At 37.8% G+C, this 19,652-nt stretch overlaps 4 protein-coding genes and 6 non-coding genes across 12 annotated transcripts; 2 read left to right on the top strand and 8 right to left on the bottom strand.

Moving 5' to 3' along the window:
- Positions 1-552: 552 nt before the first annotated feature.
- On the bottom strand, positions 553-703 carry LOC112496472 (U4 spliceosomal RNA). The gene has a single exon (XR_003063030.2). It is a non-coding gene; the product is annotated as a U4 spliceosomal RNA (small nuclear RNA).
- Positions 704-3,411: 2,708 nt separating this feature from the next.
- LOC102618272 (shikimate O-hydroxycinnamoyltransferase-like) lies at positions 3,412-18,052 on the bottom strand. 3 transcript variants are annotated; one of them, XM_006465482.4, is made up of 4 exons: positions 5,113-5,257; positions 4,575-5,013; positions 4,044-4,463; positions 3,764-3,934 (listed from the first exon to the last, which is right to left on the bottom strand). In XM_006465482.4, the coding sequence occupies exons 2-4, from the start codon at positions 4,986-4,988 to the stop codon at positions 3,911-3,913; spliced, it is 858 nt and encodes a 285-aa protein (XP_006465545.2). In that variant the 5' UTR covers positions 4,989-5,013; positions 5,113-5,257; the 3' UTR covers positions 3,764-3,910. The 3 variants fall into 3 exon arrangements, with proteins under 3 accessions (XP_052287603.1, XP_006465544.2, XP_006465545.2); XM_052431643.1 differs by lacking the exon at positions 5,113-5,257 and adding an exon at positions 17,899-18,052 and having other exon boundaries at positions 3,412-4,463; XM_006465481.4 differs by having other exon boundaries at positions 3,412-4,463.
- LOC127899009 (U4 spliceosomal RNA) lies at positions 6,444-6,576 on the bottom strand. The gene has a single exon (XR_008050777.1). It is a non-coding gene; the product is annotated as a U4 spliceosomal RNA (small nuclear RNA).
- On the bottom strand, positions 7,431-7,633 carry LOC127898971 (U2 spliceosomal RNA). The gene has a single exon (XR_008050739.1). It is a non-coding gene; the product is annotated as a U2 spliceosomal RNA (small nuclear RNA).
- On the bottom strand, positions 8,388-8,505 carry LOC112496480 (U5 spliceosomal RNA). The gene has a single exon (XR_003063045.2). It is a non-coding gene; the product is annotated as a U5 spliceosomal RNA (small nuclear RNA).
- LOC127898761 (uncharacterized) lies at positions 13,536-13,862 on the top strand. The gene is made up of 2 exons (XM_052431251.1): positions 13,536-13,570; positions 13,616-13,862. The coding sequence occupies exons 1-2, from the start codon at positions 13,536-13,538 to the stop codon at positions 13,719-13,721; spliced, it is 141 nt and encodes a 46-aa protein (XP_052287211.1). The 3' UTR covers positions 13,722-13,862.
- On the bottom strand, positions 13,624-13,774 carry LOC112496469 (U4 spliceosomal RNA). The gene has a single exon (XR_003063029.1). It is a non-coding gene; the product is annotated as a U4 spliceosomal RNA (small nuclear RNA).
- Positions 14,970-15,164, bottom strand: LOC112496429 (U2 spliceosomal RNA). The gene has a single exon (XR_003062990.2). It is a non-coding gene; the product is annotated as a U2 spliceosomal RNA (small nuclear RNA).
- On the top strand, positions 15,750-17,388 carry LOC127898760 (DEAD-box ATP-dependent RNA helicase 1-like). Its single transcript, XM_052431250.1, has 4 exons — positions 15,750-16,011; positions 16,102-16,336; positions 16,454-16,708; positions 17,221-17,388. The coding sequence occupies exons 1-4, from the start codon at positions 15,899-15,901 to the stop codon at positions 17,386-17,388; spliced, it is 771 nt and encodes a 256-aa protein (XP_052287210.1). The 5' UTR covers positions 15,750-15,898.
- Positions 17,418-17,774, bottom strand: LOC112498876 (hydroxycinnamoyltransferase-like). Its single transcript, XM_025100693.2, has one exon. The coding sequence runs from the start codon at positions 17,772-17,774 to the stop codon at positions 17,418-17,420; it is 357 nt and encodes a 118-aa protein (XP_024956461.2).
- Positions 18,053-19,652: the final 1,600 nt, after the last annotated feature.

The raw sequence follows: 19,652 nt of genomic DNA, 5'->3' as shown, positions 1-19,652 counted from the left end.
GTGAAAATAGTCATGTCTTGTTATACATTTATTCTCTATAATTTATTAGCATTTATAAGTGAGAACATTACTTAGCACCCGAGTCTTGAATTTCACTTAGGTTTTTTTAGTCTCAGTTTCAGTTTTCAAGTTTCCCTTTGATTTTAGGCTAAATGAAAGTTAATTGGTCCTCCGTTTTAACCGTGTTGAGGAGTTTATTTACTAGTTTCATTTTGATAATGATTATAATCCTAAATGACGACTGTGATGGTGGTGTTACTGAACGTGACCAAGAAATCGATTTAGAGAACGAGGAAGGCAGAGCACAGGGAAAGTAGAGTTACTGACAACATGATGTAAAACTTAAGATTGAAATGACGGAATTTTTGTTCTGTATGTTATATAGATTGATCAACTAACCCAGTATTGAAAAGTTATGTACATGTAGTATTGTCTCACATGTAAATTGAGTCCGCATATTCAGGAAATTGTTATGCTAAATTTGCAGGTGCCGTACGAGAGAGTTTTAGAAATACTACAGTAACAAAGGAATTTTGAAACTAGGAATTGTAGGGCTTTACCCCGGAGGGAACCCTTCCAGAAATTCTCGAAGGCCAGGGCTGAACCCAGGCCTAGGAGGGGGTTTGGAAATAGTTTTCAACCAGCAATAGACGCGCCTCGGTTAGAACCTCACTAGCTGCGTCATTGCCCCAAGCGCAAAGATACTTCCAAGTCATGATTAGCTCTGTTAATATATTGATTCCGTCACAGTCTACATTGCTACCTCGTCGATGTGGGACTTGGCTTATTATTTAAGGTTAAATTCTACTCCTTCAACTTCTGTGCTCTGTCCAAGCTTGTGTTATGGTGAGTGAAGGGTATAAATTGATGAAAGAAAACCTTGTAACCGCCACCCTTCTTGCTATTTTGATTGTTGTTGACTTGTTGGGATCACGATATTGAGTGTTGAAATTTTGGTCTCTGAATTGTTGTTGATTCTACTGCTGTCCACGATATTAGTTATCAAACTGTCCATTGGATCCAAGAAATTGCTGGCTGTTTTGATGATGCTGAGAGGTGTTTTCGTTAAACTGTTTTACATTTGAATTTACGGAGATTGAAGAAACTGGTGATTGTGTTTCATCACGCTTGACAACTACTTAATAATCTATTAAGTTTCTCATAAAGTTCGTCAAAGAATATAGACGGTTCTCTTGTTCGAACTCCAGCTGTTGGCTATCTCATTGAAAGCTTTCCCAATACTGTTCACAATGCGCACAACCAAGTCGTCATCTGAGATTGGTTCATCAATCGGAGCTCATCTGCTACAGATTTTAGAGTGTTGTGATAATCAGCCACCTCCCTTGTTTCCCCACGTGTTCGCGTCAACCGTTTCTTCAATGAACAAGCCCTACTTTTGCATTTGTGTGAATACAATCGTGCTAACTTGTCCTAAGCTTGTTTTGATGTCGTAGAACTAGCAATGAGGAGGGCTACTCTTTCGGTGGTTGAAGTGAAGATGGTATGGAAAATGAATTGGTTCTGTGTTTTCCTAATAAGATAATCGAGATTTATTGCTGAATGCTTGATGAATCATTGCTAGAGGGACTGGTCATAGCTGGGCAAGTATGAGTTCCATCAATGAATTTTGTTAATTCGTATAATAGGCTAGAGGTAGAAATTGTGCTCTTCAGGTAAAGTAGTTTTCTGAAGTCAGTCGTATAGGCAACTAAGCAGCTGCATTAATGGAGATGCATCCATTTGGTTGGGTTTAGGTTGGAGAGTTGGCCTAAGGTTGGAGCGTTGGAAGTCGCCGAATGTTCTACTGTCATGATGGTTAATTTGGCTTGAACAAGGTTTGGATAAAGAGTGCTGCTATTGAGACTTAGGAACGACAAAAAGAAGACAGAAACGGCAGCACATGCTGTCGTTTTCTATCCTCTCTCTTTAGAAAATGAGCATGCGTGAATTTTAAGTTAGACCCACAATCAATTTAAAAAATTAAATTAAACATAATGCGTGAGCCAATAAAGTATTAACAAGAATTTTTTTTTCTCCCTCACCTCTCTTTTAGCTGGAATAGAAACCACAAACTCACTCACGCACGCACTCTTTACTTCCCTTTTGACAAACCACAGAATCACACCCACAATCAACAATCAGCCACGCACTCTTACTTTCCGTTTGACAAACCACATACGACGGACGAGCCCACAGACAACGGACCACCACCATCACGTGATCGAGGGAGTAGAACTCACGCGGTGGTGCGTTGGAGCCGTGGTTCTTTCGAGCTAAAAGGTCGGCGTTCCTGTTGGTTTTCATCGGCGAAGATGGTAGGGAAACAGCGGTCGGCTTCCAAGCTTCAGATCAATACCTTGATTGGCCGGTGGAGTTGCCGGGATCGTGAAATCCAACCGAGTCACGTTCGTGGGTCGGGTCGGATTTGCGGTTTTTGAGCTAAATTGACGGCGTTCTTGTTGGTTTTCGGCGGCAAGGATGGCAGGGAAACAAGGGCCGGCTTCCAAGCTTCAGATCAATACCTTGATTGGCCAGTAGAATGGCCGGGATCGTGAAATCCAACCGGGTCACGTTCGCGGGTTGGGTTCGTGGGTCAAACTGGGTCAACCTCTCTCCCTTCTCATCTCCTCATCCACTCACAAAGCGCCACACCACGGCTCCCCTTAGCCAGGTTGTTGTTGCTGGAAGTGTTACTGGAATTTTTTTTGCTGAAAGTGTTACTGGTGCTGGAATTGATGCTGGAGTTGTTGTTGCTGTAATTTTTTTTTTTTTTTTTGTGTTTGTGTGTTTTTGTTTGTCTCTGTTTCTATTCCTGTCTCAACTACAAGCTTCTATAATAAGTGTTTGGCCTCAGCACAAAATCAATGCTTGTAATAGAGATAATCAATAAAAGTCAGTTCAGTTTTTCAATTTTGTCAGTTTGGCCTGGGTACAAAATTTTTTATGTTCTGATTTATTTTCGAAACAGAGCAGAGCTCACAACGTGCTGCCTAGCTGAAATGAATTGAAGCAATGCAGAGCGACATCGTTTGATGAAAAGGGAATGCTCACACGGTGCTAAGCTGAAATTAAGAGGAAAAAGGATTAAAATTAGTTTCCTATCCTCTCTATCTCTCTGGGGAGATTTGCTAGATAAAGTATAAGAAAAAAGATAAAATGAAGAAATTTGAGCTGCTTTTCCATTTTCTTATTCTTTATTTTATTATTTATTATGGTCCCATGCATTTTCGAATTGGCGTAAGGCAACGCGTGAAACCACGCTAGTTTTTGTCGTCATTTAGTCTTCCTTTAGTTTGTTTACCATTTTCCTTGGATAAATACTCTATAGAGGGGAAGCTCTGATACCATGAAAGATGACGTGGAAAACTGTATGTATCCGTCTTGCATGTTTATAAATATATACACTATATATATGTGATAAGCTAAAGAATTAGATTAGCCACATCTGATCATCATACATATTAACGCTTAGCTAATATAAAATATTAATACACAAAGAGTTGTAGACCACGTTGACAAGTGCTTATCTTTAAGAGTCAACATGTATAGTTCCCGTATCATTATCATACAAGAATCTCATAAAAAAATTTCCTGAAGAGCTGGATCCGTGGGGTTTCCAAATTTATAACTAAATATAAGCTCCCATCGTTGTTAGGACTTGGCAAAATAAATCCAACCCCATCTGAAACGGCAATCGGCCTGAAAAACATTGGCCTCCCCCACCCAAAATTTGCATCATAAATACACATATGACACAAATTGGATACATTGAGATTAGGACACTTAAAAGTATGTGATCCTCGTCTTAGAACCATTACATCAGGGAGTTGTTTGAAGTAAGCAAGAGCTGATTTCAAATACTCGTCATCCATTCGCATTAATGCTTTATGAATCCTTTCGCAAGTAGAATTCAATGGTTCTGATATGATATCACCTGATAAAGCGAGTGATGTACCAGGAAAAATCACATTGCCAAAATATCCGGATGGAAGCGGCGGATTCAATCTAGACCGTCCATTTATGGGAAAATATAACTTACTGACCTGATCATTAGACAATCCACGTGCTTTGCACAGGCACCGCCATATATGTGCAGCTAGAATCTCAAATCTGGTAAAGTTGATAGTATTCGTGGGTCGATAATTTTCTTTTGATTTTGCTTTAAGGGTGTTGATTTGATCAACTGAAATATTAAGAATAGCAGTGGAAATGGGCCTAGGATTTTGATCAATAGGGGCATTATTTATGGAAGGAGGTGGGTCATGTTCTATGTGATGGAATTTAGCACAAGTTGGGACTCCAATTTCTAGTACTGTCCGATCAATGAATGGAAAGTTGCTAATCGAAATGCCGTGTGTCATTTCAGCCCAAGCATTGATGAAATGGAATACTGAAGTTGCATCTGCCAAAGTATGATACACCCCTATTCCAAGACTAGCTCCTCCACATTTAAAATGAGTTACCTAATAAACGAATACATGCATATAGTAAAATAAACCATCACATTAAATGGACAAAAAAATAAAAGCAGTTTTCAATGTATTGAAAATGAATAGATTATGATTTCTTTTTACCTGTGTCACCAACAATGGACAAGAAGATATATCTTTTGTAGAATCAACATTGGGAACAAGTTTGAGAAGGATCGTGTTTGATTCAAAGTCACCAAGATCATCAATAACACAAGTTGTTTCGGCCTCCATGAACAGAACTCCCTCTCCATTACAATTTATGTCAATAAATTTGCCATTCTCAGCCCTTCCCAACCTTCCAGCCATGGGGTAGTAGGGCACAAGAACTTTACTCAAAGCCTCCTTCAACAATCCAGCTTCAAAAAAATCGGAAGAATTATTTGGCCGCCGATAGAAATACACACCGGGGACGTGAATTGATGGCACCAACAGGTCCAATTCAGAATTTTTGAGACAGTGTTTCGGCGTTTCATGAGCAGGCCGTATAATTGTTGACTCCTTCACGTGAATTTCCATTGTGTTAACGTGTCACTTCACCCGCCTGCAATGGGCACAAAAATAATATTATGGGACAAAATTTATAATAATGGACAAAAACATTTCTAAAGCAAAGCTGTAGGTTGAAGAGAGTTCAAAATACCTTGAAAGAGAACTTGAAGTTTCGATATCTGCAGCGAAGTCGGGGGCCAATTAAGAGGGTTTGAGCACGGGATTGAAGCTCAGGATGGTCTGAGGAGAGAGCTTTAAAGAAGATTAAAAGAAGATAAGGTTTGTGACGTTGAGTGAGATTTGTAAGATATACACAAATGAGATTGCAGGATTCAATCTAAACCGTCCATCATTTGCTATACATAACTTGGTTACTTGATCATTTGAGAAATCACGTGCCTTGCACTGGCAACGCCATATAAGATCTCTTCAGTGGCTTTGGTCTCTCAGTTGACTCTACAACATGTTCGTTAATATTTTGATGTGAACCTGTTCAGAAATATAATACATCTGATTAATATTTGAATAAACGAAACAAAAGGAAAACATTAGGATCATTAATGTTCAAGGCATTGCAGAAACCATGTGTAACGCGAACTAACTCTGTTGAATTACATCCTTGAATTCAGTGCATTGGGTTGAAAAATCTTAGAATGCTGTACCGAAATCTGAATCACATGGTAATGCATTTCACTATCCATGCATCATCCTGTTGCGTAACTTTTGTGGACGAATCATCATTATCATCATAAGTGAAGTAGTCCTTTGATAATTGATTACTAACGCTAATTTTTATCGTAGAAAAATCAACGGACAGGTGTCATACGAGCGGATGCATCCAGTTAAGCTGGAAAAGTAGTAATTTGGAAGCTATTGATAAACACAAAAAGCATATCTTAAGAGATATCTCAAATTTCCACCCAGGCTTTGATACATTACCAGCAATGGAACCCAAGCTGATGAAGAAATTGCAGCAGAAATAATCTTTATTCATATACACTCTTGCAAGGAGGTCAAAAAATAGTGTTTGGACAAAAGAAAACTGAAATGATTTATGATGGAGCAAAATATGGATAATGTTCGGTAGCTTGGACTTTCTATCCCAATTCCTGGTGCTGATTCACCACATTTGAGCTTCTCAGTTACAGACAACCGAGTGGTAGTTCAAAACACCTTATTCTATTAGGTACAATGATTTGTCCTGCATCAACTCTCCATTATATCAAATCAATAAATGTGAATAGTTAATTAATGTTTACACATTTGAAAATGTTTTTGGAATTTCCAAACATGACCTTGAATTGTGAGTTGCATTAGGCTCGGGATTACTACTAGTCTTGCCTGATAATTGTTAAGAACCAATAATCACATTAACATTTAATAAAAGAAAAAAAATTTAGTCTGATGAACAGAAACTTAAAATTGTAAGTTGCAACTGCTAAGTAAATGTTGGCTTGAAAGTAAAAGTCGACTGATATAAAATTTTGATAAAGAATTAAAGATTCAGTAGAAGTACGCTAGGCCTACGAGGGGGTTTGGAGATAGTTTTCAACCAGCAATAGACGCGCCTCGGTTAGAATCTCACTAGCTGCGTCATTGCCTCAAGCGCAAAGATACTTTGCCATACTGATCAACTCTCTTTGATATTTTGCTTCCATTAGGGTCTGCACTGCTAACTCGTCGATGTAGGACTTAGCTACTATAGAAGCTTACTTTTTAGGTTGCAAGTGAAGTAAAAGGTCGAAGTTTGTCTCTATGGCGAGTGGAGGAAAATAATTGATGCTTCTTCCATGCTAAGGTTTGCATGTCTTATCTCTTCTTCCCCTTGTATTTTAGTTTCTCAACCCACTAGCACATATACAGACATTACATTGTTTAGACAAATCAACACTGATTCTACAGAAGTAAGGGCATCATTATAAAGCGAATTAGTTCTTTAAGAATAAAGTTACATATGGAAAAGGTCTGTCCTAGTGAAAACGTCACTTTTCTGTAGTTAAATGGCGTCATTTTCCATAATTGTTAGTTTAAATGGGGGCTCCTGTTACTTGTGCCAATGCAGCAGCAGCAAATCCTGGCATTGACAAATACACTTTCGTGGATCAGAATTCTTGCATCAGAGAAATTGAGGAAGGTGCATATGTAGAGAAGTTCTGCATATTCCTCTGCTTGTAGTAGTAAACAGGAGTCTGAAAGTAACACAATCTTGATTGACTTCGAGACCAAACTCCATAATTACAGAATGATCGCACTAACAATGCGACGGAAACTAAATTAATAATCAGTAAACTTGCAGCAACGATCAATCAATTAGTAAACTCTTCGAAAAGGAATCTGGAAGGTACTTCTACCAATCTAATACAACCCTTAAGCACTGGCTAACATGTCGGCATAAAAAAAATTCAAGATTAAACATTCAAAGCACTCGCATCACAGTTTGTTTACTCTCAAGGTTATGACGTAGAATTGGTGGGGTGCGCCAGGCCCGTGCAGTAGTGCAACGCATGGGCGACGCTCAGGGATCACAGTAGCAAGCTACTGCATTGAACCCTTCCCTCAAAAAATTAATTTAATATAGTGTGGATCGATGATCCACATATCAGATATTAAACTGATAAGAACAGATACTACACTTGGATCTTATTAGTTTTGATAATTTACCGTGAAAAAAAGAAATTAGGACTTTTAAAATTCAAAGTTGAGGATGCTACTTTAGGATGATAAAGATTGTTGTTTTGCTCTTGATAACTTCGTTTACCATAAGAACATGTGAGAGCAGAGTAATAACATTAACAAAAATAATTTCTCTCAAAAGATCAGGCACAATGAATTTCACCACACACATGGCAAGTGAATAAGTGACCTGTATATTTAAGTATAGTTGATCATGTTTTATGAAACAAAAACTAAATCATAAACACTCTTAACACCGTTGATTATTAGTAAACATCAAAACTAATCTTATGATAAATATTAAAGATAATGCGGCTTCATAAGAGAGCATGCAAGATTTATAAAGATTATTTTAAGGCATTAGTTGAGGAAATATTAAGGTTTGTTTGAATTTTGTTGAGAGAATATGGTAATTTTGGTGAAGTATTGGATAATTTTGTAGGACATATGCTTTTGATGAAGATGCAAGGGGTATTTTAGATTAAAGCCCACCAAAATGCCATGGGCATTAAATCCTGTGCAGTTGTTATATTGGCATAAAGCATAAATGATTTTGTCATATAAATATAAAATACCCCAGAACAGAATTCTCCACAGGGTTGAGGCTAGGCTCGACAAATGTGACAAACCTGTGGTGTGTTTTTTGATTTTGCTAAATCATTTTGTATTAAAAAAAGTACAAAAAAAAATTAGCCTCGCATACAAATATGATAAACTATTCAAGAAAACATTGGACTAAATTTTGCTAGGGGCTGCACTCAAAAGAATACAACACCTACAAAAATTAAAGTATGCCGCTGAAAGTGGCAAGCACACGGTATTCTTTAGTAAAAGGCGAAAGAATAGTTCGCCCTGTGCTTACCACACGGCTCCATAATAACACTTGGCGAAAATTATCTATATTATATACATCTCTTCTGGTAACTGGCTTGATAACTTAGCCATGTGGGACTATATACATAACTATATCTTTTCGCTTGTTGGCTCTTCGATTAAGCAGATGACATGACACTGCACAATGTTCTATATGGATTCATAAACTACAATCTATGAAATGCATTTATAATAATAAATTACCTTCTTATTTTTTTGGGCAGATTTTATTCAGTTGTAATATATTTTTCAACATATTAAATTTAAAATAATAATAAATATACCGGTACACTGAAAGATCAAAACCATTGAAGAAATCTATATCAAGAATCAGGATTCCACCTCTTATCTCTTGCTGGAAGAATCATAAACAATTTCTCAACACCATACTATATGATATGTGATTGTTGCAAAGCATGATTAACTTTCAGTCACTTCCTTTGATTAAACTTTAATTCTGTTGGTTTTAAACAAAGAAAAGATAACACAGAGAAATTGGGGTTGTTAATTGCACTTCATTCATTGCTGCAGTATTAGAATTTATACAAGAAAAGAAACAAACAAAGCCAAAAAATCCGCCTACATATCTTTAACATATATCTGATATCATAAAATTCGAAAACAAATTTTTCCTACAATCTTGCAGGATTTTATTGACAGCATAATCAAATCTTGCTGTTTTTATTTTTGCTCAAATCCTGTAGCAAACATAGCATTGTCATCACTCCTCCTTGCTATTTTTGCTGCAGCACCAATTCTTTTCTTCAACAACTCAAATCTTGACTTTGACAGTCCCTTTGTCAAAATGTCAGCTAGCTGATCTTCAGTCTTGCAATACACGAGCCTTACTTCATCATTCATCTGGACTTCTCTAACAAAATAATACTTAATTTTGAAATGCTTTGTCTTCCCATGGAACACTGGATTGTTAGAAATTGCTACGGCAGCTTGATTATCAACAAAGATTTCAGTTGCATAATCCTGAATCATTTTCAAATCTGTCATAAGCTTCCTTAGCCATAAGGCTTGATTGACTGCAGCAACAGCTGCAACATACTCAGCCTTAGCAGTAGACTGAGCTACGATTTCCTGCTTCTTTGAACTCCAACAAAAACAACCTGAACCGAGACTAAACAAGTAGCTTGACGTGCTCCTCATATTATCACAGGATCCTGCCCAATCACTATCAGCAAAACCATGCAAAATCAACTTGTCTTTCTTCTCAAATTTTATTCCATGATCCAAAGTTCCCTTGATATACTTGAGCACATTTTTAGCAGCCTTGTAGTGCAATTCACTTGCACAATGCATATATCTGGATAGCAAACTCACAACAAACATTATATCAGGTCTTGTGGCTGTCAAATACATCAAGCAACCTATAATACTCCTATATAATGCTTCGTCAATCTTTTCAGCACCATCATCTTTATTAAATTTCTCATTTTGAGCTAAAGGAGTACATACTGACTTGCAATCCTCCATGTTGAATTTCTTTAGCACTTCTTTACATATTTTTGCTGTCCAATGAAGATCCCTTGCTGTGACTTTTGAATCTCCAGACCTAAAAAGAAAGTCATCTCTCCTAAATCAGTCATTTCAAATGCTTGCATCATTTGAACCTTAAATTGCTTTACTAATTCTTCATTGCTTCCTGTGACAAGCAAATCATCAACATAAAGTGAAACAACAATCAATTCATGATTAATTACTTGAATATACAAAGTTGATTCACTCATGCTCTTGTTGAAGCCTATGTTCAGCAAATGATCATCAATCCTGCTGTACTAAGCTCTTGGAGCCTGCTTTAAGCCATATAATGCATTTTTTAACAAATATACTTTCTTCGGATCTACAACAAAACCCTCAGGCTGCTCAACAAAGATTTCTTCATCTAAATAGCCATTTAAAAAGGCTGATTAACATCAAGCTGGTAGATTTTCCATTGCTTTTGTGCTGCAAGTGCTAGAAGCAATCTAATGGTGTCCAGCCGTGCTACAAGTGCAAACGTTTCAGAAAAGTCAACACCAAATAGTTGAGCATACCCTTTTACAACCAGCCTTGCTTTGAATTTGTTTACAGAACCATCAGCATTGAGTTTGGTTTTATAAACCCATTTCACACCAATAGTTTTCTTGTGTAGTGGTCTATCCACCAACTCCCAAGTTTGATTCTTGTGAATCATCTTGATCCCATCTTCTATTGCTTCAAGTCACTTTGGATCTTTAGTAGCCTCATCATAACTTGCAGGTTCAAGCACAGCTATATTGCACTTTTGATAAATTTCTGTAAGTGGTCTAGTACCTCTTATTGGTTCATCATCAATTATATCATCATCTTGCAATTCTGGTGCTTTTTCTTCTGCATAAACTTGCTTTGGTTCAGCTGTTGCCCAATTCCATCCTCCGATTTCATCAAATTTAACATCTCTACTCACTATGATTCTTCCCGTCAAAGGTTAATAAACTATATAACCTTTGGTGAGAGTGCTATATCCTACAAAAACACCACATTTTGCCTTTTGATCCAACTTCTCTCTTTTTACATCTGGAACATGAGTAAAACACAAGCAACAAAAAATTCTCAAGTTATGAATAGAGGGTTTAAAACCAAACCACACTTCAAAAGGTGTTTTTCCCTTTAAAGCCTTTGTTGGTAACCTGTTTTGCAGAAATACAACAGTATTAACAGCCTCAGCCTAAAACATTTTTGGCATTTCCTTCTCAAACAACAAACATCTAGCCATCTCCATGATTGTCCTGTTTTTCCTCTCACTGACTCTATTTTGTTGAGGTGTATAGGTTGCTGTAAGCTGATGTTCAATCCCTGCAGCTTCGCAAAACTTAGCAAATTTATCAGCTGTATATTCAGTCCCATTATCAGATTTAATCACCTTGATTTTACAGCCACTTTGATTTTCAATCCATATTTTAAACTTCCAAAACACACTAGCAACTTCAGATTTGTGTTTGAGAAAGTAAACCCAACACATTCTACTAAAATCATCAATAAAAACCATGAAGTACTTATTACCATTTAAGGATGCAGTCCTCATAGGTCCACAAACATCTGTGTGGATCAACTGAAACTTCTCAACTGCTCTCCATGCCTTATTAACAGGGAATGGCAATCTAGCTTGTTTTCCCAGCTGACAGACTCCACACACTGATGCTCCTCCTCTATTGAAAGTCATTCCTTGCACAAGATCATTTTTCTGCATGTAATCTAATGCAGAATAATGAAAATGCCCCATCCACTTGTGCCATAACTCAGCATGGTTCAAAGTACATTGATATGCACTAGATTTATCCTTGTTCCAACTTAAGTTGAAGCTTTTGCTGTTCATTTTCACAGAGAACAACACTACACCATTTGGGTCAGTAATGACACACATGTTATTCTTAAATACAACAGAATAACCTTTCTCAAGCAATTGTCCCAGACTCAGCAGATTTCGATCAATTTTAGGAACAAGTAATACATCAGAAATTAATTTGATACCTGCTGAGCTTTTTATTGCAACTGTCCCTTTACCTTTCACTTCAATATACTGCCCATTGCCAACTTTAACTCTTGACACTTTTGACACTTTTGACTTGTTTACTTCTTTGAAAAGAGATTCATCGAAAGACATGTGATTTGTGCATCCGCTGTCTATGAGCCAATTATCACTCGAACTGTTACTTGAAAAACAAGATACAACAAAAGTTGATCATCCTGTTGTTGTTCTGCTGCTTGAGCTTGGTGTCCTTCTTGTTGTTTGTTTTTACACACCCTCTCCATATGCCCCATTTGCTTGCATGCCCTGCATTGAATGTCTGGCCTAAACCAACATTTCTTTTGCGGATGAGAGGTTTTCTTACAGTGAGGACACGGGGAGTGCTTGCCCTTGTTGCCTTCATTGATGCTACTTTCCCCCTTCTTGTAAATCTTCTTACTCCACTGTTTCTTTTCTTTGCTGCCTCCCTAAGCTTGATCAGCCTCTTTCACTTGAAATGCTCCTTCAACCATCTTCTCCTTTTTGTAAGCTCTCCTTTGTTCTTGAGCTTGCAGTGCATTGACAAGCTCTGCCAATGTTATTGTTGACATATCTCTGGACTCTTCAAGTGAAGAGATTTTAGATTCAAATCTCTCAGGCAAGGTCACCAAAATCTTCTCTACAATCCTTCTATCAGAAAACTCTTCCACAAGCATTCTAAATTTATTGGCAATCATCATCAACTTGTCTTTATAGTCATTAACTGTTTCTGTCTCCTTTATTTTCTGCATTTCAAATTCCCTTCTCAGGTTCAGGACCTGCATTTGTTTTGTCCTGACATTCCCCTGATATTCTTGCTTCAAAAAATCCCATGCCTGTTTTGCTGTTTCACAGGTCATGATCTTTGTAAAAATTGTCTCTGAAACTGCAGAGTGAATGCATGTCTTGGCCTTATATCTCCTTTTTCTTTCATCCCTGTTATTCCTCATATGAGCTAATGGTGGATCCTCTGGATTTGCTTCCACCAAGTCCCACAGGTCACATGCTTCCAGGTAAGATTCCATTTTCACAACCCATATTTGATAATTTTCACATGTGAAAACTAGAGGAGCAGATAAGAAACCATTTCCTGCCATATTGAAGTGTAGGAAGCCTCTCTAATCACGTTACAGGTCCCTTAAGAATAAGGGCTCTGATACCACTTTATTGGTTTTAAACAAAGAAAAGATAACATAGAGAAATTGAGGCTGTTAATTGCATTTCATTCATTGCTGCAGTATTAGAATTTATACAAGAAAAGAAACAAACAAAGCCAAAAAATCTGCCTACATATCTTTAACATATATATGATATCATAAAATTCGAAAACAAATTTTTCCTACAATCTTGCAGGATTTTATTGACAGCATAATCAAATCTTGCTGTTTTTATTTTTGCTCAAATCCTACAGCAAACATAGCATTGTCATCAAATTCATACTAATTAGACAATCTTTCACTTTGCGTTAGAATCAAAGACATTAGATGTCTTAATAACAAGCTTATGATCGAATGTGGCCCCTTAAGGAAATTGGCTCACGTGTTGGGCAATTGAGTCGGCACGTCAATGACAAGAAATTTTAAAACTTAAGAATTGTAGGGCTTTACCCCGGAGGGAGCCCTTCCAGAAATTCTCGAAGGCCAGGGCTGAACCCAGGCCTAGGAGGGGGTTTGGAAATAGTTTTCAACCAGCAATAGACGCGCCTCGGTTAGAACCTCACTAGCTGCGTCATTGCCCCAAGCGCAAAGATGCTTTGGGATTTTGAATAGCTCTCTTAATAAATTGATTCCATCACAGTCTATATTGCAATCTGGTCCATGTGGGAATTAGCTTATTGTTTGAGGTTAAATTTTACTTCGTCAACTTCTGTGCTCAGTCCCAGCTTGTGTTATTGTGAGTGAAGGGTATGATGATTCTCCCAAGCTAAGTTCCACAAGTAACGTCTTTTTTTCTTTTTTTTAATCCACCATAACCTAGTCTTTGATAAAAGTTTTACGCTCGATTAGAAAGAGCGTAGGTTTAATTGGTATTGAGGAAGAGACATTCGAATTTATCATTAGCGCTGCGTTATGTTAAGAAACAACTTCTACATTCTAGTGGGAAGAGGAAACGTCATCTTTGTGGAATTAGGATCATCTTCGAAATTGTTAATTTGTGAACAGGAGCTTCTGTTACCAGTGCCAATGCAGCTGGAGCAGATTCTGGCATTGGCAACAATGCTTTCGTGGATCAGAATTCTTCTGCGTGAAGGGAAATTGAAAAAAGTGAGATCCCGGTTGTGAAGTAGCTTCAAAAGTTTTAGAGCCATCTAGTTTCAATCATAATTGATTGAGTGGCACACGTAGAGAAGCTCTTTTATACACATTTGAAGTTGTACTCAGTACCATGTATTAATACCAAAAAACCAAAAAGAGAAGGGAAAAATTGTAGTAGTGAACATGAGTCTGAAAACCAATCTCCTTATAGCAGAATGATCATATTACATACAATGTGAGGGAAACTGAATACTCTTTGCTGGAAGGATCTTTATGAATAATGTTGAAGATTTGTTTTCATCACACTTTATTCAAGCTCCTAACAATTCTTTACACCCTCAAAAAGCTTTTAGACAAATTGTGAGGTAAATTATCTTGTAAGAACTTAAAATATGATTTATTTACTCTTAAAATTTTGATAAAGATTCTGGTAGGGGTAGCGCCAGAGGTAAAATGTTATTTGTAAAAACATAAAATATTTTACGCTAAAATTTCATTTGGTATAAAGTCATCGGCCCTTGCAGTAGTGCAACGCTTGAGCGAGAGACACGGGGCTCTCAGCAGGAAGCTTTACCCTCACCCTAGAAGACGACCAAAGGGCCGATCCATTTATTTCGGTCGTAATGTTCCATAATAAATCCAGACTACTTAGCTTAAAATAAAAAATTAAAAATTGAAAACTCGGAATTGGTGGGGTGCGCCTGGCCCGTGCTGTAGTGGAATGCATGGGCGACGCGCAGAGCTCACGGTAGCAAGCTACCGCATTGAGTCCTCCCCTAAAAAAATTAATTTAATATCGTGTGGATCGATGATCCACATATCAGATATTAAACTGATAAGAACAGATACTACACTTGATCTTAGCCAAAAGGCCGAGAAAGGTATGCTTTGCTTCATGTCTCGGCTCGGCTTTTATAGCTTCCGTCTGCAGCTTGCTTAGGTTGCCCTGTCGATGTGGGAAAGAATTTGCTGAATGCAATATATAAATTAAGGTGATCATGAGAATGGATTGTGTGACCTTTCGGCATTGAGATGCAAGGTATTATCATGAACTGATTCAGTTATTTTAGCATTTTTAAGCCGATGAGTAAAAAGCCTTTCAATCAACCTTTCGTTGTTGTTGTAACTCACATTAAGACGAAGCATAGATGGATCGTCTCCAGAAATTGTGTTTCCAAAACTGCAATTGATTTATCACCAGGATTTAAGATCACCGGCCTATTATAGAAATCTAAAGAAATCTAACCGTGATATTAGAAGTTCTGCAGTGTACTAGTATGCTACTATTACCCTCCAAGGAAATCATGTTTGCAGAATATTAACAGCAATTCAGAAAAATAATTTAGGCTTCATGCAATTGAGTCTTTCATAATTTTTGCAGAAACAGCCGTCATGTAAACAAATAGGATCAATGCTAACTTTAGAAACAAAAACGGGAGAATATGTGATTTTCAATATACATTTGACACGTGACCAACTTTGAGTGGTGAATTCATATCAGTACCATACACATGCAAATACAGGAGCACTTGTATATAATGACAGGTTTAGCACTTGTAACTAAGTCTAAAACCCATTTGCATCGTTGTTGTAGGGTTTAGATTTGTCGGAGAAGAATAATGGAGGAAGCTAAGAAGAAGAGCGTGCCAATCTTGCCATGGATGCGAAGCCCAGTTGATGTCAGTCTCTTTGAAGACTGTCCTCTTGATCACCTCCCTTGTCTTGACCCCAGGTAGCCTCTTCAAACATAGTACATATTGTTTTGTTGATTTTCGTAGGCATTACTTTCTTTTAGCCCACTGTTAATTTATTGCAAAATAAGGTTGAAGGTGGCTTTGCAGAACATGGGTATCTCGTCACTCTTCCCAGTGCAAGTTGCGGTTTGGCAAGAGACAATAGGCCCTGGTCTATTTGAACGAGACCTTTGCACCAATTCACCTACAGGAAGTAGGAAATCTTTGTCTTATGCTTTGCCAATAGTTCAAGCATTGTCCAATCGTGCTGTTAGATGTCTACGTGCTTTGGTGGTGCTGCCTACACGCGATCTAGCTTTGCAGGTTAACTCTGCTCGATGCAAATATTGTTGTAAAAATATTTTTGGATTGATTGCGGATCATTCGATTGCTGAAATGTGTGTGCAATTTGATAGTCACTTGTTTATTTCTTTGCCTCAGGTCAAGGATGGTTTTGCTGCGATTGCACCTGCAGTGGGTTTGTCTGTTGGTTTGGCTGTGGGTCAGTCGTCTATTGCTGATGAAATTTCGGAGCTTATTAAGAGACCTAAGCTGGAGGCAGAAATCTGTTATGACCCTGAGGATCTTTTACAAGAGTTACAGAATGCAGTAGATATATTGGTGGCAACTCCAGGAAGGCTAATGGACCATACCAATGCTACTAGGGGATTTACCCTCGAGCATCTCTGTTACCTTGTAAGTTGGCTACCCCTATAACTTACATAGACACACCGCAATGCTAAAGCTCTAGTTAAGTATAAACTTACTAAATTCATTTGTTTCCAATTGCCCAACCACGCCAACTTTAATGGTGTGCTTTGCAGATGCATTGATTCTACAAGTATTTTGAACATTGTTTATCTTATGCTAACTTTATCAGAAGTCTTGACAAATTCCACGTTGATATGTACTGCATACTTAGTTCTAATTAATTTTGTTATGAAGTTACTTTCATTGATTCACAATACCATGTGTCAATATATCTGGCCCACTAGCTGGACCTTTCTTTTATCCATTAATTGGTTGCCGCACCAAACAGACAATATGATTTGTATTTCTCAGGTATACTTATTTTAGGACCATTCGTCTGTGGAAAATCACATTCAATTATTGTGACCGGACCAAGCCCTAGCCAATTATCTTGGCATACTTCAATATAGATAATTTTGTTTGCAGTAAACCAGACTCTGATTATTTGTGTTACTCAGGTTGTTGACGAAACTGATCGATTGCTTAGGGAGGCATATCAGGCTTGGCTGCCCACTGTGCTCCAATTAACTCGAGCTGATAACGAAAACCGCTTTTCTTTTGCAAGTACTTTCTTGGGACCAGTGCTGGGTGCTCTGCAAACACCTGTAAATGAAGTAACTAAATGACTAATGTGAATCATCAGTATTTATTAAAATTAGTATTCCCTGCTGATTGTTGATTCAAAGTCACCAAGATCATCAATAACACAAGTTGTTTCGGCCTCCATGGACAGACCTCCCTCTCCATTACAATTTATGTCAATAAATTTGCGATTCTCAGCCCTTCCCACTCTTCCAGCCATGGGGTAATATGGCACAAGAACTTTACTCAAAGCCTCCTTCAACAATCCAGCTTCAAAAAAATCGGAAGAATTATTTGGCCGCCGATAGAAATACACCCCGAGCACGTGAATTGATGGCACCAACAAGTCCAATTCAGAAATTTTCAGACAATGTTTCGGCGTTTCATGAGCAGGCCGTATAATTGTTGTCTCCTTTACGTGAATTTCCATTGTGTTAGCGTGTCACTTCACCCGCCTGTAATGGGCACACAAATAATATTATGGGACAAAATTTAAAATAACGGACAAAAACATTTCTAAAGCAAAGCGGTAGGTTGAAGAGAGTTCAAAATACCTTGAAAGAGAACTTGAAGTTTCGATATCTGCAGCGAAGTCGGGGGCCAATTAAGAGGGTTTGAGCAGTGGATTGAAGCTCAGGATGGTCTGAGGAGAGAGCTTTAAAGAAGATTAAAAGAAGATAAGGTTTGTGCGTGGGGTGAGATTTGTAAGATACACCCAAAATGAGATTGCAGGATTCAATCTAAACCGTCCATCAGTTGCTCTATATAACTCGGTTACTTGATCGTTTGAGAAATCACGTGCCTTGCACTGGCGACGCCATTTGAGATCTCTTCTGTGGCTTTGGTCTCTCAGATGACTCTACAACATGTTCGTTAACATTTTGATGCGAACCTGTTCAGAAATATAATACATCCGATTAATATTTGAATAAACGAAACAAAAGGAAAACATTCGGATTATTAATGTTCAAGGCATTGCAGAAACCATGTGTAACGTGAACTAACTCTGTTGAATTACATCCTTTAATTCAGTGCATTGGGTTGAAAAATCTTAGAATGCTGTACCGAAATCTGAATCACATGGTCATGCATTTCACTATCCATACATCATCCGGTTGCGTAAAGTTTGTGGACGAATCATCATCATCATCATAAGTGAAGTAGTCATTTGATAATTGATTAATAACCCCCATTTTTATCGTAGAAAAATCAATGGACAGGTGTCATACAAGCGGATGCACCCAGTTAAGCCGGAAAAGTACTAAGTTGGAAGCTATTGATAAATACAAAAAGCATATCTCAAGAGATATCTCAAATTTCCACCCAAGCTTTGACACATTACCAGCAATGGAACCCACCATTGAAGTAATCTCCTGAGCATTGTCTGAGAATTATCTAGACCGTGCAATTAATATCATAAGTGAGTGGCGGCAGAAGCTGCTACGACCTTTTATTTAGTGTTCTTTGATTGTAACTATTGACTCAATACCAGCCTGAACATTTTTCTTTCTTACCCTTATAAAGTATGTGCCTGTAGCTAGTGTTTATATATGCTTATCCACAGCCAAACTCACCTGCCAAAGAGAACTCATCCTTCTTCGAGTTTATGTTGCATACTTCTTGCAAAAGTGCTCAAGTTAACCATACAAGGGTTAGAGAAAGATGGCGAATTCACGTATGGCAAGGTTTTTTATGGAGGTTGCACCACCACAGTTTGTTAGTGTCATGAGGCACAGGACTCCTAAAATGTTGGATACCATTAGTGAAGAGGAGAAAGATGTAAGTGGAAGTGATGCTCTTGCCTCAACTCGAAGGAGTTTTTCTTCTTGCTCTTCTCCCTCATCTGCTCGTGCTTCCGTTGCTTCTGATTCAAAGTATTTTCTTGAAGGAGTTCAAATTCAACAAAATTTTTCGATCTTTGAGAATTAACGAGCCTTAAAAATGGCTTGTTAGGGATGTATTTCCTGATCTTTTGTAGTTCTACTAACGGAGTCTAGAGGGTTTGGCTTTTTTGACCAAAACTTGCTTATGTTGATACAGAGGCTCTAGTTGTATGCAGTTCTGTTCAGTGTTGTACAGAGCTAAACACTTTTCAGTAACAATGCAACTTTACCTGGTGATTTTCACCTAATAATTTGTGTCTTGCTGGCATGAACATGGTGTATGAACAAAGAAAATTGAATCAATGTTCAAAAGATTCATAATTATAATATCACAGAGCCTTGGATATCTTGAGGAAAAAGAGGGAAAAAATATAATAATCAGGGGGAAACATCACGCAGCCCTTTTACAGCAAAATGAATTTGCT

The sequence above is a fragment of the Citrus sinensis genome, chromosome 7 (genome assembly GCF_022201045.2).
Source record: "Citrus sinensis cultivar Valencia sweet orange chromosome 7, DVS_A1.0, whole genome shotgun sequence".
Classification (NCBI taxonomy): domain Eukaryota; kingdom Viridiplantae; phylum Streptophyta; class Magnoliopsida; order Sapindales; family Rutaceae; genus Citrus; species Citrus sinensis.
Note: the sequence above shows the minus strand (reverse complement) of the source record. Positions and strands in the feature narration are given on the sequence as shown.

What these genes read in the sequence shown, in the direction of transcription:
- LOC112498876 (XM_025100693.2), bottom strand. Translation starts at nt 17,774, where the DNA reads ATGGAAATTCACGTAAAGGAGACAACAATTATACGGCCTGCTCATGAA.
- LOC127898761 (XM_052431251.1), top strand. Translation starts at nt 13,536, where the DNA reads ATGTGGCCCCTTAAGGAAATTGGCTCACGTGTTGG. An exon ending in GAAATTGGCTCACGTGTTGG is followed by an intron (nt 13,571 to 13,615) that starts GCAATTGAGTCG and finishes TTAAAACTTAAG; the next exon opens with AATTGTAGGGCTTTACCCCG.
- LOC127898760 (XM_052431250.1), top strand. Translation starts at nt 15,899, where the DNA reads ATGGAGGAAGCTAAGAAGAAGAGCGTGCCAATCTTGCCATGGATGCGA. An exon ending in CTCCCTTGTCTTGACCCCAG is followed by an intron (nt 16,012 to 16,101) that starts GTAGCCTCTTCA and finishes TTGCAAAATAAG; the next exon opens with GTTGAAGGTGGCTTTGCAGA. An exon ending in CACGCGATCTAGCTTTGCAG is followed by an intron (nt 16,337 to 16,453) that starts GTTAACTCTGCT and finishes TCTTTGCCTCAG; the next exon opens with GTCAAGGATGGTTTTGCTGC.
- LOC102618272 (XM_052431643.1), bottom strand. Translation starts at nt 4,988, where the DNA reads ATGGAAATTCACGTGAAGGAGTCAACAATTATACGGCCTGCTCATGAA. An exon ending in GTCCATTGTTGGTGACACAG is followed by an intron (nt 4,464 to 4,574) that starts GTAAAAAGAAAT and finishes TTCGTTTATTAG; the next exon opens with GTAACTCATTTTAAATGTGG.